This window comes from Globicephala melas, chromosome 21 (genome assembly GCF_963455315.2).
Source record: "Globicephala melas chromosome 21, mGloMel1.2, whole genome shotgun sequence".
NCBI lineage: Eukaryota > Metazoa > Chordata > Mammalia > Artiodactyla > Delphinidae > Globicephala > Globicephala melas.
The window spans coordinates 17640081-17654817 of record NC_083334.1 but is presented as its reverse complement, the minus strand read 5'-3'; the positions used below and the strand labels follow the sequence as shown (position 1 = coordinate 17654817).

General features: G+C 34.0%; 1 protein-coding gene across 4 annotated transcripts in view; it reads left to right on the top strand.

The window, feature by feature from the left end:
* MICU3 (mitochondrial calcium uptake family member 3) overlaps nt 1-14737 on the top strand; it is an 87875-nt gene that overhangs the window by 29147 nt on the left and 43991 nt on the right. For all 4 annotated transcript variants that reach the window (XR_009560526.1, XM_030831986.2, XM_060291348.1 and 1 more), the window contains exons 2-4: nt 700-853; nt 7150-7181; nt 11744-11822. Coding sequence is in view for 3 of the 4 variants with exons in the window: in XM_030831986.2 (XP_030687846.1) it covers nt 700-853; nt 7150-7181; nt 11744-11822 (265 nt within the window). In the remaining variant the exon portion in view is untranslated. The remainder of the gene's footprint in view (nt 1-699; nt 854-7149; nt 7182-11743; nt 11823-14737) is intronic.

Genomic DNA, 14737 nt, shown 5'->3' with positions numbered 1-14737 from the left:
AAAAAATCATTTTATTAAAAAAGTTGTTCAGAGAGAAAATAAATAATAGTGAGAAATTATTTATCTACAAGGAAAGATCTTTAAGTAAGACAAAAGGAGATCCCCTTCCCCCCATATACACACACTCTTGATTCTGCTCATCTTAACCTTAGGTAGAATTCAGAGTGAACATTGGTGGTAACTCTACTGTAGTGATGTAGACTTAGCAACTTCAGTTCGAATCTAAGCTCTACCACTAAGTGGTTTCCTTAGTGGTCACCATGAACAACCTATCACACTTTCCCTTTCTTCTTTTAGAAAATTAATAGACTACAATGAAAAGAGTTCAGATTAAATAAATAAGCCTATATAGAGAGTACATAGTAGGCATTCAGCAAGTGTTGGCGTTCCTTCTGAAGAAACTACTAGGTCAGAAATTTAATGTTCTCTGAAACTGAAGAAATAAATCGCAGGTCCTTCAAAGTGCCAGTGTAAAGTCTTCAGAACCTTAATGATATTCATTGTGGGATCTTTTGAACATTAGTTCATTTTATTCATGTGGGTAATTATTTATAATATGATTAAGTTCTCCAGAAGACAATATTTCCATACTTTTTCATTTGTTCTGTTAATTCACTATCAACATAATTGAAAACATTTATCATCTAAAAGGAGGTGTTACTTCACACAGTCCAGACTTACTTGCTTTCTTTACTTTAGGTTGCTGTTGGCAGAACAGACATTGAAGACCTAGATCTCTATGCAACATCTCGGGAAAGGCGATTTCGTTTGTTTGCTTCTGTAGAATGTGAAGGGCAGTTATTCATGACTCCATATGATTTTATTTTGGCTGTTACAACAGATGAGCCCAAATGTAAGTATATTTCTTCAGTTATCTCAATAATTTTATAAGATTTTTCTCTTGTCTCTAGTTTGTAAAAATGTGGAGCAGTATAAGTTTTCAGAACAACTAAGCAAGCAATGCGGTGTTTCAAAAGATACTATGCTCTACAATGTTACCAGACTAATATTTCTTATCAACTCCTACTGGTATCTTTTCTGTTTTCAGAAATTTCTGTTGTTTCCTCTTTCTCAGTACATCCAACTAAACACTGCCTTACTCTTTATAATAGGTTCTTACTCTGCCAAGTCAGTTCGTATATCCAGTCTAAACAGAATAACTCAGAGGGCTGGCTCCAGTTAGACCTGGACAAAAATTCTTCCCATATCTCTTCTGAATATGTCATGGCTCCTGCAGTGTAAATATAAGTTAATCGTTTTTCACCTTTCCATGTGTTAGAGCAGTGGTTCTCAAATTTGGGGGCATTATGTACATTCTTGCAAAGTTACTTTAATGTCTGACTTAACAGAAGCCATCTGGATTCTCATATCTGCTTTTGTGTTCAATTTGTTGCAATGTATTGTTTTTCAGGAAGTATCTGAACAAAATCTGCCTCACAAATATAGAAGTAGGAAAAGGGAAGAGTATTTCAGTAGCCTTTTAGATAATTGTAGATATTCTTCTTTGGTACTGTATCAATACTTGGCTAATGGTAGTTTCTTAAAGTTTAGCTGCAATGTGGACTTTGAAACTTTTTTGTTATCTGTTTTGTTAAAATACATTGGCCTACATTGCACTTTGAATGGATCTTTTTCCCTTATATAATCTTGTAACATCAACTGGAAAATGTTGGTTTATTAAATTATGCAGATTTTCCAAATGTTGACATATCTCATTATACAATATTTTTTAAAAATCACATTCACTAATATTGTCATAATCTCATCAGAAAAGTTTTTACTTATTGGAAAGCTGTCAAATTCGTGGTGTATACAAGTTTTCCAATATTCTGATTTTTACTTGAAATCTCAAATGTTATCATTAACAACAAATACTGTCAGTTTTCTTTAAGCAAGAAGCAACTTTGTTCATTTGTACAAAAATGTCTGCCAGATACCCAGGTCTAAATAACCATAATTTGTCTGTGAGTTATTCTTTCAAGTAAAAATTGGGTTCCATGAAAAAAAGGAACTAGTTCAGTTCACAACTCAAAAAATAATCACAGAGTATTTTTTCTCAAGACAACCATAGTACTTTGGAAGGCAGCAGAAGTGCTTTTATGCATCCTTCCCATTTCATCTCACAGACTATTAAATGACATGTAGTCAAGGACAACTATCAAATGGCAGGCACTGCACTAGGCACTGGAGATACAGTGGTGAGGGGAACGAAAGGTAAATGTTCTCCACTCTCATGGTGCTTGCAGTCTGGTGGAGGAAGCCAACACTGATCAACAAAATTTACATATAAACAACAAATTATAACTCAGTGCCATGAAAGAATGTTTCTTGATTCTATGAGAGTGTATTTTTGAGAAGTGACCTAGTCAGGTAGCTCAGAGAAATCTTCCTTGCGGAAATAAATATCACCATGAAATATGAAATCATAAGAGCTAGCTAGGTAAATGGGAAATCGGGAGTGGAGAATTTCAGCAGAAGAAACAGCGTGTGCTGAGGTGCCATTACAAGAAGGAGTGTGATACATTTGAGGAGTGGAAAAAAGATCTGGGTGGCTATAAGTGCAAAGAGCAAGGAGGAATATGGTATGTGGAATATGGGTAGGGCCAAATCATTCAGAGTCTGTAAGCTGATATTAAACATTTTTGTTTTTATCCTAAAAGTAATGGAAAACTGTGGTAGTGGTTTAAGCTGCAGGAGAATTTGGTGTATTAAAAAACCAAATTCAGGGCTTCCCTGGTGGCGCAGTGGTTGAGAGTCCACCTGCCGATGCAGGGAACACAGGTTCGTGCCCCGGTCCGGGAAGATCCCACATGCCGCGGAGCGGCTGGGCCCGTGAGCCATGGCCGCTAAGCCTGCGCGTCTGGAGCCTGTGCTCCGCAACGGGAGAGGCCACAACAGTGAGAGGCCCGCGTACTGCAAAAAAAAACCCAAAAAACCAAATTCAACTAAGTAAATTTTCAAGATCTTATTGGCTTTATTCAACGATTAATGAATTGAGCAGCATCCAATCTAGCAAATATAAAGGGGCTCTGAGGAGCTGTACAAAATGAAAGGCCTTTTATAGGCAGAAGGAAGCAGGAACAAGTAAGTTATATTAGGCCAGAAAAAGCAGGTTGGTTATTGTGAGGTCACTTGCCTTCAGGAGATGGTAGGGGTCTGTCAGACAGATGACCTAACTGCTGCTGATCAGGTGATTCCTGATGACTGGTTTAAGATTCCATGTGGGAGATAACTGACACTGTAATTAAGTCTCAGTTGGGTGACATGGGGCTTAGCATAGGCAACTCCATTTTGGGCCTGTTGTCTTGTTTTCAACAGGTGCCTGCCATGATTATATTGTGTTTTGAAAGATCTCAGGGTGGAGACAGATTACAGAGGCCCAGAGTGGCCATGAGCAGATCAGAGAGGAGACTCTTGTCCAAGCATCAGAAGCTTCTAACAGTGGTGGCAATGGTAATGATGGAGTAGTGAGTACTAAGGATTTCTGGTTGGCTTAACTGGATGGATGGCAGTAGGGACTGGCGTTAAAGGGAAAAATCACAACTTCAGTTTTGGACATGATGTAGTTAAATGCCTCAGATTTGTAAAAGAGGAGATATCAAGGAGGCAGTAGGATCTAGCTCTTGATCATTGATTTCAATTCACTGAAAATCATCGTACCACATAATTAGTTGTTTGATAATCTGCTTGAAACTGTCAAATGAATGCCTTAAGTTAGGTTAAAACAATTATAGCCATCTCTTCTTCAGAGATAGAGTTATGGCAAAACCAAACTTAAAATAAATCCTCAAGGACTAATGGAAGCATGGTTACTGTAGTTGATAATATTGTACAGCATTGTATAATTAAAACTTGCTAAGAGAACAGATCTTAAACATTCTCAACAACAAAAAAGGTAACTGAGGTGAAAGAAAAATGTATAAAAGTTCAAAAAATTCAATCTTCGGTAATTTGACAAATAGGCTACTTCACACATTAGCTTTTAATGAATTAATTTTTGATGCTTTGGATTATTTCCATTGGAGATCGGGGGGAAGGCTGGGAAGAGGTATGTGTTTGGGACTCGTCTGTACATGATTGGTAATTAATGCAGTGTGTATGGATGAGATTGCCTAGGGAGGTGGCATAGTATGAGAATAAAGGTGACAGTAGCGATACAAAAGGCTAGAGGTTAAGTAGGGCTCTTTTTTTGGAGAATTTGAAGTCTGTGGTAAGAATTGTATCTCTCTATGCTTTTTTGGTTCCCGTTCCCTCCCCCCCTCCCTCCCACTTCCTTCAAGAAATATTTATTGAGTACTTACCATGTGCCAGATAAACATATTCTGCCTTGGAATTGGTTGTTTCTGTATTTTTTGTCCTCCTATAATATTGTACGTTTCCTGAGTGTAGGGACTTTGTACATAGAAAAGACTCTTATACATAAGTAGGTATATACGTGTCCCATACATTTTGTTTAATTGTTTTTGTACAGTGTGGATTTTTATATTTATTTTTGGTATAGATTTGATAAAGCTATTAATATATCTCTTACAATAGCAAATGGTACTTTTGCATCAAATTCTGTAACTGTTGTCAAACATATTTGAGAAGTTATCCTTTAAGTAATGCTTACTGGTTTAAAATTTCATAATTTGAAATATTTTAATTCATTATTTTCTTTATTTTTATCTTCATAATGTATTCACTGGAAGCCTACTGTTGGATTTTTGCTTTTTGGAAATAATTTTAGCTGTGATTCTTTTGATAGATATTCCAAAACTATCACTTGCAGGGGAAAAACTGGTTTCCAGTATAAACACAGGATATTTAACAACCACAAATTAATATCAGTTAATTTCTAACCAGCACTTTTAAGACATAATTAAGAATGGTAACTAAAGATCAAGACAGTTGTAAAAACTTTTTTAAAACTGTAGGGTTTTAAAAAGAAATATTTACCTCAAAAAAGAAAATATGCTTCATAGACTGAATATTAAATCATATACATATCAAAATAGCATATTGAAATTTGACTTGTGTTTAGACCTTGGCATTCATTTATGAGCTTTGAGAACCTGAGTAAGTTATTTAATCTTTTGTTTCTTCATTTATAAAAGTAAAAATAGCAGCCTTATGAGGTTTTTTAAGGATTGAATGATATCAGTTATGTTTAGTGTAATACCTGACATGCAGTAAGCACTTAATAAACATTGCTAGCTGTCATTGTCATCATAATCATTATCACTTGAATTCATAACCATTATTTTTAAAAATCTTTAATATAATTTTATGGCAACATCAACAGGAAAATGGTATGCTATGTAAACATTTGCTTAATAATTGTAGTTCAAATAAATGTCAATTGAGATATATATCTGATTGTTGATTGTAACTTTGTGTTTGAAATCAAGAAAATTTCTTGTTTTACCCACTTAAATAGAACCTAAGAGGTAAACTGTTCATCTAGAACTAAAATAAGTAATTATTTTCGTATAGCTTCAAGTATTATTTAATTTTAATTTAATTTTAAGTTAAAAAATTTCAGACATACTAAAAATATTAAAAATATAATGAAAACATCAACCTATAGCTTAAGAAATAAAATATATCCAAAAGAATGAAGTCCCTCTTCACCTTATATTTATATATGCAGTAACTTCATGTGAAATAAGGAATTTAGAAAATCAGAAAATCCTTTGAAGAACAATCTTAATGGCTCTTTAGTTTTATTAAAAAAAAAAACCAATAATACTGACCATGGTGACATATCCGGCAGAATGAATATGTCTTTTGTGAATAATTTACCCTGGAAATCTCATAAACCCTACAAAACTCAAGAGTGTCTAACTTCCTCTTTTGATAAATAGCTTCTGAACATTGCATAAGAGCATGTGCATGTACTTTTGTACCATTTATTTTTCTTCTTTTCTTACTGCTATATTTCAAAAGCAACAGAATAATAAATATTATTTACATTGTTGTGTTCATTGTGTAAAGGAGGATGTCTATGAAATGAATGTGTAAAGTATTATAATTAAGGTTAAATGCTGAATTCTACTGTATAGACCTGTGATTTTAATCTTGATTTTAAACTTGATTACATGTTTGCATATAAACTGTCTTGGGTAAAGGAAGGATGTTGTTGCTACATAGAGAAGAAAACTATCTTCATAAAAATCAGTTTGCCAAATTTTAGAACATAGTTTTTCCCTTTTGATCTTAAAATGACTTATTACATCGCTTAAAAAAGAGAAAGTTAAGCAAAACATGCCTATCTTATAATCTTGAATTTGATATATTGTTTACGTTAGCTATGGTTAACTATACAGAAATGGCCACATTGCCATGTAGAAAAATTATTGGTTGTCATTATTGTAATGTAGCTGAAATAGTTGATATTTACTAGTTCCTAATGCAGCTGTGTTATAGGACTTAATCACATACAAACCTGGAGATAATTCTTGGACAAGCATTAGATATTCACAGTGTTCAAATCTGAGCAAGGAAACAGCAATGTTGACTATATATTTATTTTAATATTATGAGATTTATAGTGTTTGAGATCTTCAGGGATGTGAGGAGAAATCAGAAAAAGAAAGTGATCTCAGGTATTTTATTCAACTATGACATTCTTAGGGGAGAAGGATGGAAAACAGGCCAAGAGTCTCTCTATCACATTACCTGTTCTCTCCTTGATCTTTTTTCCTCTTTGCCCCTATCCTTCCCCTTCACTCTAGAGAGACCTGACCTTTGAAGTATAATCAGAGATACTAACACAGCAGAGATCATGAGTGACACCTTAAAATTATAATTTCTCTATGTTAATATTTTATATTCTAACATCAGTGTTTAATGAATATCATTGTTTGTGTTTTAAGCCCATAGGATATTTAACATGGAGTAATTAACTTACTTTATAAATCCAGAAATCCCCAAAGTAAGATAATGATTATGGAAAATGTGTTTTCTATTCCACTGATATTATTTAAGTAGTTTATAGTACGTGAAACAAATACATAATGCATAACATACATAGGTTTAAATCTTGAGATTAAAAAAACTTTGCCTTTTAGATATAAAAGTCAGTGTTATGAGTTATGATTGTAGATGGTTACTGAATTTTGATATATATTACATGAAGTATTATCTAATTTTTTATGTTTATTATAGTTGCTAAAACATGGAAGTCACTTTCCAAGCAGGTAGGTTAAAGCTCTTGGTATATGTATGCATGCACACTATTTTATTTTATTTATTTATTTTTTAAAAATTTATTTATTTATTTGGCTGCACTGGGTCTTAGTTGTGGCATGTGGGATCAAGTTCCCTGACCAGGGATCAAACCCGGGGCTCTTGCATTGGGAGCATGGAGCCTTAGCCACTGGACCACCATGGAAGTCCCGCACACTATTTTATATATATATATTTATGTGATGTATACATATATAAATGTGATATGTACATATATATAAGATATATAAAGCTGAACTCAAAGGAGATTATTAGCAAATTTTGCTAAATTAAATATTAAAAATTTTGGCACACCAAAAGACAGTGTCAACAATGTTAAAAGATGTATGACAGGTGGGAGAATATGCTTGCAACATATTGGGTTGGCTAAAAAGTTCGTTCGGGTTTTCTTAAGATATGAAAAACCAGAACGAACTTTTTGGCCAACCCATTATTAACAGAAAAGGCTAAGTGTCTTGTAGTCATATAGAGCTCCTGTAAATCAATATACAAAAGATAATAAGAAAATAATGGGTAGACATAGCCAGAAGGACCAATAAATATATGTAAAGGAGCTCAACCTCACTAGTAATCAGGGATATGCAAATTAAACCAATGATCTGATGCTAGTTCACACCCATCAGATTGTCAGGTTCTAGAAATCTAACAATACCAGTAATTCAAGGACAAGAAGAAGGAGGAATCAGGTGAGAATGTAAATTGGTATAGTCTCTTTTGAGAGAAATTTGGCACTATCTAATGCATATCAAAAATTCTACTTCTAGATATGTTTACAAGAGAAACACTTGTATGCTTATACCAGGAGTCCTAAAAAAATTAGGAACAATATAAATGCCAGTCAGTAGAGGAATTAATAAAAGAATGTGAAATAGGCATATGAAGGACAATACAGTAATGTAGAGCTAAGATGAATAAATACACAAGAGATATGTGTATCAACATGAATAGACCTAAAAAACATGAGTTTGAGTAAAACAGCAAATTGCAAAATAATATAAACCGGTCTTTCTTAACGTGCAAAGACCTTTTTGGGGGTCCATGAAGTCAAGACTGTTTTCATAATAATACTGAGAAGATACTTGTTCTATTACTCTCATTCTGTGACAAGTGTACAGTGGAGTTTTCCAGAGGCTGCGTGATGAGTGATGACATCATCACTCTGAGAACTAATAGAATATGTGCTTGTGTGTTTTTGTGTTCTAAAAATGTATCATTTTGATTTCCACATGCATTAAATATTGATAGATATAACCTACATAAGCAATATCTCTTTTGGGTAAACAATTTTTAAGAGTATAAAGAGTTACATTTCAGAACTGCTTATATAGACAATTGCTAGGTAGCCATTAAAATGAAAATGAAGAATATTTGGCAGGAAAATACACTCATGACATATTAATGCAAAGAGTAATTTACAAAACAGTATGCAGAAAATGATTTAATATTGGCAACAAGAATGACAAAAATACTGTATAAATATGCCTAGATAGAGAATTAGATTAGAAGGAGATTAAATAAAATTTTTAATTGTGGTTCGTCCCTGGATTACAATCCGGTTTTATTTTCTGCACTTACTAATTTTCCTATAACATATATATTACGTATATAGTTATAAAAATTGTCCTCAGAAAAATTGTATAAAGCCTTTCAAAGGCATCTATAATTCTAGGTAAATGAATTCAATCCAGCAAATATTTATTTAGTCCCTACTTGCAATACTGCAATACAGTTCTGACACTTATCACCCAGAGTTAGCATCAGACCCCACAGATTTAAGGACCCATTTCCCAAAAAGGTGGCCCTCATTTCAGCTGTCAGCTGCAACTCAAGGGGTCCCGGACCACCCACACTGCTGACCAACTGGCTACAAATTCAGAGAGTTCCCACAACTCCACTCAAGTTTGATAATTTGTTAGACTGACTCATAGAACTCAGGAACGTTCTACATGTAGAATTATAGTTTATCATTATAAGGGAACAAATCAAAGCCAGCCAAATGGAGAGACACATACAGCAAGTTATAGGAGGGTTCCAAACACAGCTTCTGTGCCCTCTCCCTGCAGGATCAGGGTATGTCACCCTCCTGGCACACCCATGTGTTCACCAACCTGAAAGCTCCACTGAGTTTGGTGTCCAGAGTTTTTATTGGGGGTTTCATTGCATAGGTGTGATTGATCGAATCATTGGCCACATGGCTGAATTCAATCTCCAGTCCCTTTCCTCTCCCCTCCCCAGAGGCCAGGCTAGTTCAAAGCCCCAACACTTGAATCATGGGGTTATTTTTGAAGGTCAGCCCCCCATCTTGAGTCATCTCCTCAGCATAAACTTTGGTGTTATGCAAGGATATAGTCTTCCTCCCAGGAACCAGGGACAAAGGCCAATCAAATTCTTTATCATACAACACTACTACCTATAAGAGACTAAGGTAGGCACTGGGAGAGGGGAGAGAGATTCCCGCCTGAGTGGAAATACAGTTTTTAATAAAACTTAAAAGTCCCTAGCCTCCACTGCAGTGAACTCTACTCAATACTCTGTTATAACCTATATGGGAAAAGAATCTGAAAAAGAATGGATATATGTATATGTATAACTGACTCACTTTGCTGTACACCTGCAACTAACATAATATTGTAAATCAACTATATGTCAATATAAAATAAAAATTAAATTAAGAAAAAAAAGTCCCTGAAGTTGACACAAAACAAGATTAGTATGTCAACTGGATGATCTAGACCAGACAAGGAACTAAATTATTACAAAAATAAACTGCTTAGAGTCAGTAAGGATCTGGACAGTCATTTACTAGTTGTATAATCCCGGGTGAGTTACTTATCTTCTTTAAGACACAGTAAAATATGCATAATGAGGGTAATTTTTTAGAATTAAATGAGATATGTATCAGCCCATTGCCAAGCATATAGGGGACACTCAGTAAAAGGTAGCTATGATTTTTTTGGTCTTAAATTTTAGCTGAGTTTAAGTAGAAGAAATGAGTTGAATACATGGGAACAGTTAAAATGGAGATGGTAGTATTTATATAATAGAAACAGTATTAATGAAAATATATAAAATGTACTCAAAATATTAATATTTTTTAATCTCCTGCTCTAACAAAAATGTTTATGAGTTTACTATTGTTTAAACATTAAATATCCTAGCTTCTCATTATTATTCATATGTGAATTGCTACCCTAGTCAGACACTACTGAGCACCAGGTGGCATCTCTTACCTGCAGTGCAGAAATAACACCAGGAAGGAAATGAGAGCAAGGATTCACAGATAGGCTTCAGGGCGTCTATAAATCCCCTAAAAATACCTCTCCTGCCTTTGGCATCCCAGAGATTCCTTATTTGCCTGCTAACCCAGCTCTATAATGAAAAAGATGGTTTATAAATGTCACAGAGCTTTTTTATGTACAACTACATCAGGAAGGATTTGTCTAAAGTGCTTCTCAAACTTGAATGTGCATAAAAATCACCTGGAGATCGTGTTAAAAATTGATTCTGGTTCAGGAGGCCAGGGATGGGATCTGAGATTCTGCATTTCTAACAAGCTCCCCGGTGATGATGCCCGGGCCATTGGGGAACCACATTTTGAGTAGCAAGAGTCAGATCTGGAAAAAAAGTCATTTCTGTTGTTTTTTCAGTATGTTACTTAGCAGACTAATTTTTTAATTTCAAATTATTTCAACTTATCTCACCAAATCCTTTAATAATTTTTTCACAGTTAACCTAATTATAATTTTCACTTATTTTTAACACAGTATGTGTAATAAATACAAAATCGTTTTAGTATCTGAGCAATGAATCAAATGTTTAAATTTTCCAAAATAGTCCCCCCTCAGCTTGATTAAAAAAGAAAAAAAGCTGGCTAACCAGCAATTGAAGTGGGTATTCTTTACTGAATATTTAAGTTAAAATTAGAAAAAAAAATTGCAGCGTTGGACAAAATAACTCAACACCCTGTCATCCCGCTTCATCTGATGTCATCATTCTTTGAGTCACTATTAAAATACTCTTCATTCTTTCCCAGCATAATCTGTTGCCCAGTTACTTCATCTACCACAAAATCCCCTAAATCCAGGAGGGCTACAGAAAACAGTATGTGAAGCCCAGTGATCATGTGTGACCTGTATTAGGAAGTCCACCTTTTCCTGTGGCTTCCACGGAACCATCCTTTTCTAACTGGCTCCAGAACTTAAATTCACTGTTTCATCTTAATTAGATTATCATATATATATGTATTTCTCCAGTTATTAAGTTTACCTGAAATTTTCGGTAGCTCTAATTGAATTTAATGTAGCATCTTTATCACTTATTTTTACATTTGGACTGTGGGCAAATATTGGGTTTTATGGTTGAATGAACCACAGATAAAATAGTATAAATACAGTCATGTCTCACGTCTTCTAAGCAGAGAATGTTTTTGCATAGGCATTTGAATATTTTTGGTCTATTTTATAAGAGTAAATGGTTTACCAGTTAATCAGCATTATGATACCTTATGTCATAGGAATTAAATCAAATGCTATCAGAAACACCACCAGTTTGGAAAGGATCATCAAAGCTATTTCGAAGTCTTAAAGAAAGAGGTAAGTTAACTATAGTATTTATGTATTTTAATATTGATACTATATTATTTATACTATTTATACATATTTTCCTCATGCTTAAATAATTTTATAATTAATGTGTCTATGTACATGGAAAAAAAACTGAAAAGAAAAACACCAAAATATTAATAATGATTGTTTCTCGGCAGTGGGATTAAGGGTGGTTTTTATGTTACTTTTTATATACACTATTCATATCTTCCACACTTTTCACAACAAAATGAACTTTTATAGTTAAAAAAAACCTTTTTAACCATATTGAGAAGTATATGTTATATTTACCCACAGAAAGCAATTTTCAAAAATACCGATTTCCAAATGTCTATTTTTCTTCTTTCCTTTTACTTCCAGGGAATTGCAGATTTTCTTAAATTTAATCAATATGAAAAGCTTATTGGATATATCTTTTGGTTGCACAATTTGAACATGTTTCTTTTAAAAACAACACTCACTGCAAAAATCCACCTATTTCAACTTACCATATTACCCATATCTATTTATACATTAACTCGTTAATTCATACATGGCTTTGCAATCAAATTATATAGCTTTTATTGCAATTTTCTTTTACATTGTACTTTTTATAAATGTTTATAGCAGAAACTAATAAACTCTCTTTAATCTTAAAAAGGAATGTTTCTTAGAAATATATATTTTCATATTCAAATATAAGAGTATGCAAAATAACAATATAAAGCATTTATCTAAACTTACCTTTTTTTCATCAATTTCAACCGATATTGGTTTGAAAGTAATATATTTAATGTGAAGATAAATACTTTATAAAGGATTAGTTATAATCCATATATTTTTGCCTAAGCAGAATTAGAAATTCAGATTGCTTACACCTGGTTCTCATGGACTCTGGAAGGAGGAGACACCTTGTCTTTAACTGTAGGCTTTTCATAACTAGGGTTTTTAAATCTTTGTGAAATCTGGGCCATGGTGTCTTTAAAGTTCTTAGAAGTTTTTTTCTGGAAGTTGTCTTAAAGATTGCCATTCAAATCTTAGGGTGGAACGATAGGATCAGGAAAATTCAAAGCTCGGAATAAAGAGGGAAATTGGTGAATGTAAAAAATATTTCTTTAATACCTCTCATGGGAAAATGCAATTGGATCAAATATAATCCAAGAAAGATAAATGCATGGAAGAAGGAAATTCTTTTTAGTTAGGGGGAGGGTTAAATCTGGAAGCCATAGGTTTAGGCAGGTCCTAATCCTACTTAAATTGTATGCATATTTGCATATTTTTTTCAGGGGGAGATGATCTATTCAGTGCTACCCAATAGAACTATCTGCAGTGATGGGAATGTCCGTATGGTAGCCACGAGCCAAATGTGGCTATTAATTACCTGAAATGGGGCTACTGTATCTGAGGAACTGAATTTTTAATTTTATCTACTTTTAATTATTTTAAATTTAAATAGCCCCGTGTGGCCAATGGCTACACTGTAGAACAGTGCAGATCTATGTCATAGTGATGGGATTATCAAGGTAATCCGTGTACCCAAGAAGTTTTAGAACCATAGGGTTAGGTAAAGTAGAGAGTTACAGAGAATCTTGCTTTTTTATAAAGAGATTAGGTGGAAGAGGAATTGTAAAGCTAAGTTTTTAGAACTATTGAAAACTAATTTACAAATTAATTTTGTCTGCTTAAAATATAACCCAGCAAGAAAATGTTAGGCAGTTTTACAAAAATTTAATTGGTATACAGCATTTATGAAAACATGAATTACATAGACTTAGTTATAATAGCTGACTGTAATATATCATGATATAGGAACTAAACAGTGTAATGCTTTTAAGAAACTTCCCTTAGAATTTTTTAAAATTGAATTTTCAAGAGAAACCTAGTTGGCATCTTTCTTAGCCTCTTTTTCTAAGGATCGAAACATTACTATATGCTTAGCATTTATTATTATTTTATTTTTGACCCTGGGTGGCCTTAAAATAAATTGAAACGTTAATCTAATGGTTTTCCATTTTTGTAATTAAAAACATTATGAATCTACAGTTCATGTTTAGTAATATTTTCCCTTCTCCCTGACCTTTTTTTTTTTTTACATCTTTACTGGAGTATGATTGCTTTACAATAGTGTGTTAGTTTCTGCTGTATAACAAAGTGAATCAGCTATACACATACATATATCCCCATATCCCCTCCCTCTTGCGTCTCCCTCCCTCCCACCCTCCCTATCCCACCCCTCTAGGTGGTCACAGAGCACCGAGCTGATCTCCCTGTGCCATGTGGCTGCTTCCCACTAGCTAGCTATTTTATATTTGGTCGTGTATATATGTCCCTGACCATTTTTATTAAATTATATCATGAGTTTCTCACATTGTTTTTCTTCCCTGTGGATTATACCACCTCAAAAACCACTTAGTACTTCAGACAAGTGCCTACCATGATCATCATCATCAGGACTCTCGCTGTTTTGTAATCCTTCAGTGAGGGGACTCTTGAGTTGATTATCAAGTAAAAGATGTAGAGCAGATATTAAACTTCTTTATGCTAACCAGCACCTCTTGTGCATTCCACCAAGTCAGAGCAACAGTCAGTGAGACGGGGTTATGGAGATACAGAGCCCATTTCCAGATCTTTTTTTTTGAGGGATCCCTATGGAATCTAGGTATTGTATCTTATATACGTTGACCATTCCAGAATCTTTCTCCCATAACATTCATGGCAATCAACCAGAACTATGTCTATAGGTCACAATATTCTAGTATAAACAAAAGACGGGAATGCTTTCAGGGCCTCCTAGCTCGGTCCCTTCACATCTTCTGACAAACTGCCTGACAGTGACTCCTCTTCCTTTGTTCTGTAACAAAGAGGGTAGCCTCAAAGAACATCAGGTAAAGTGGAGTTTTAAAGTTCACGATCTGATTATTTTA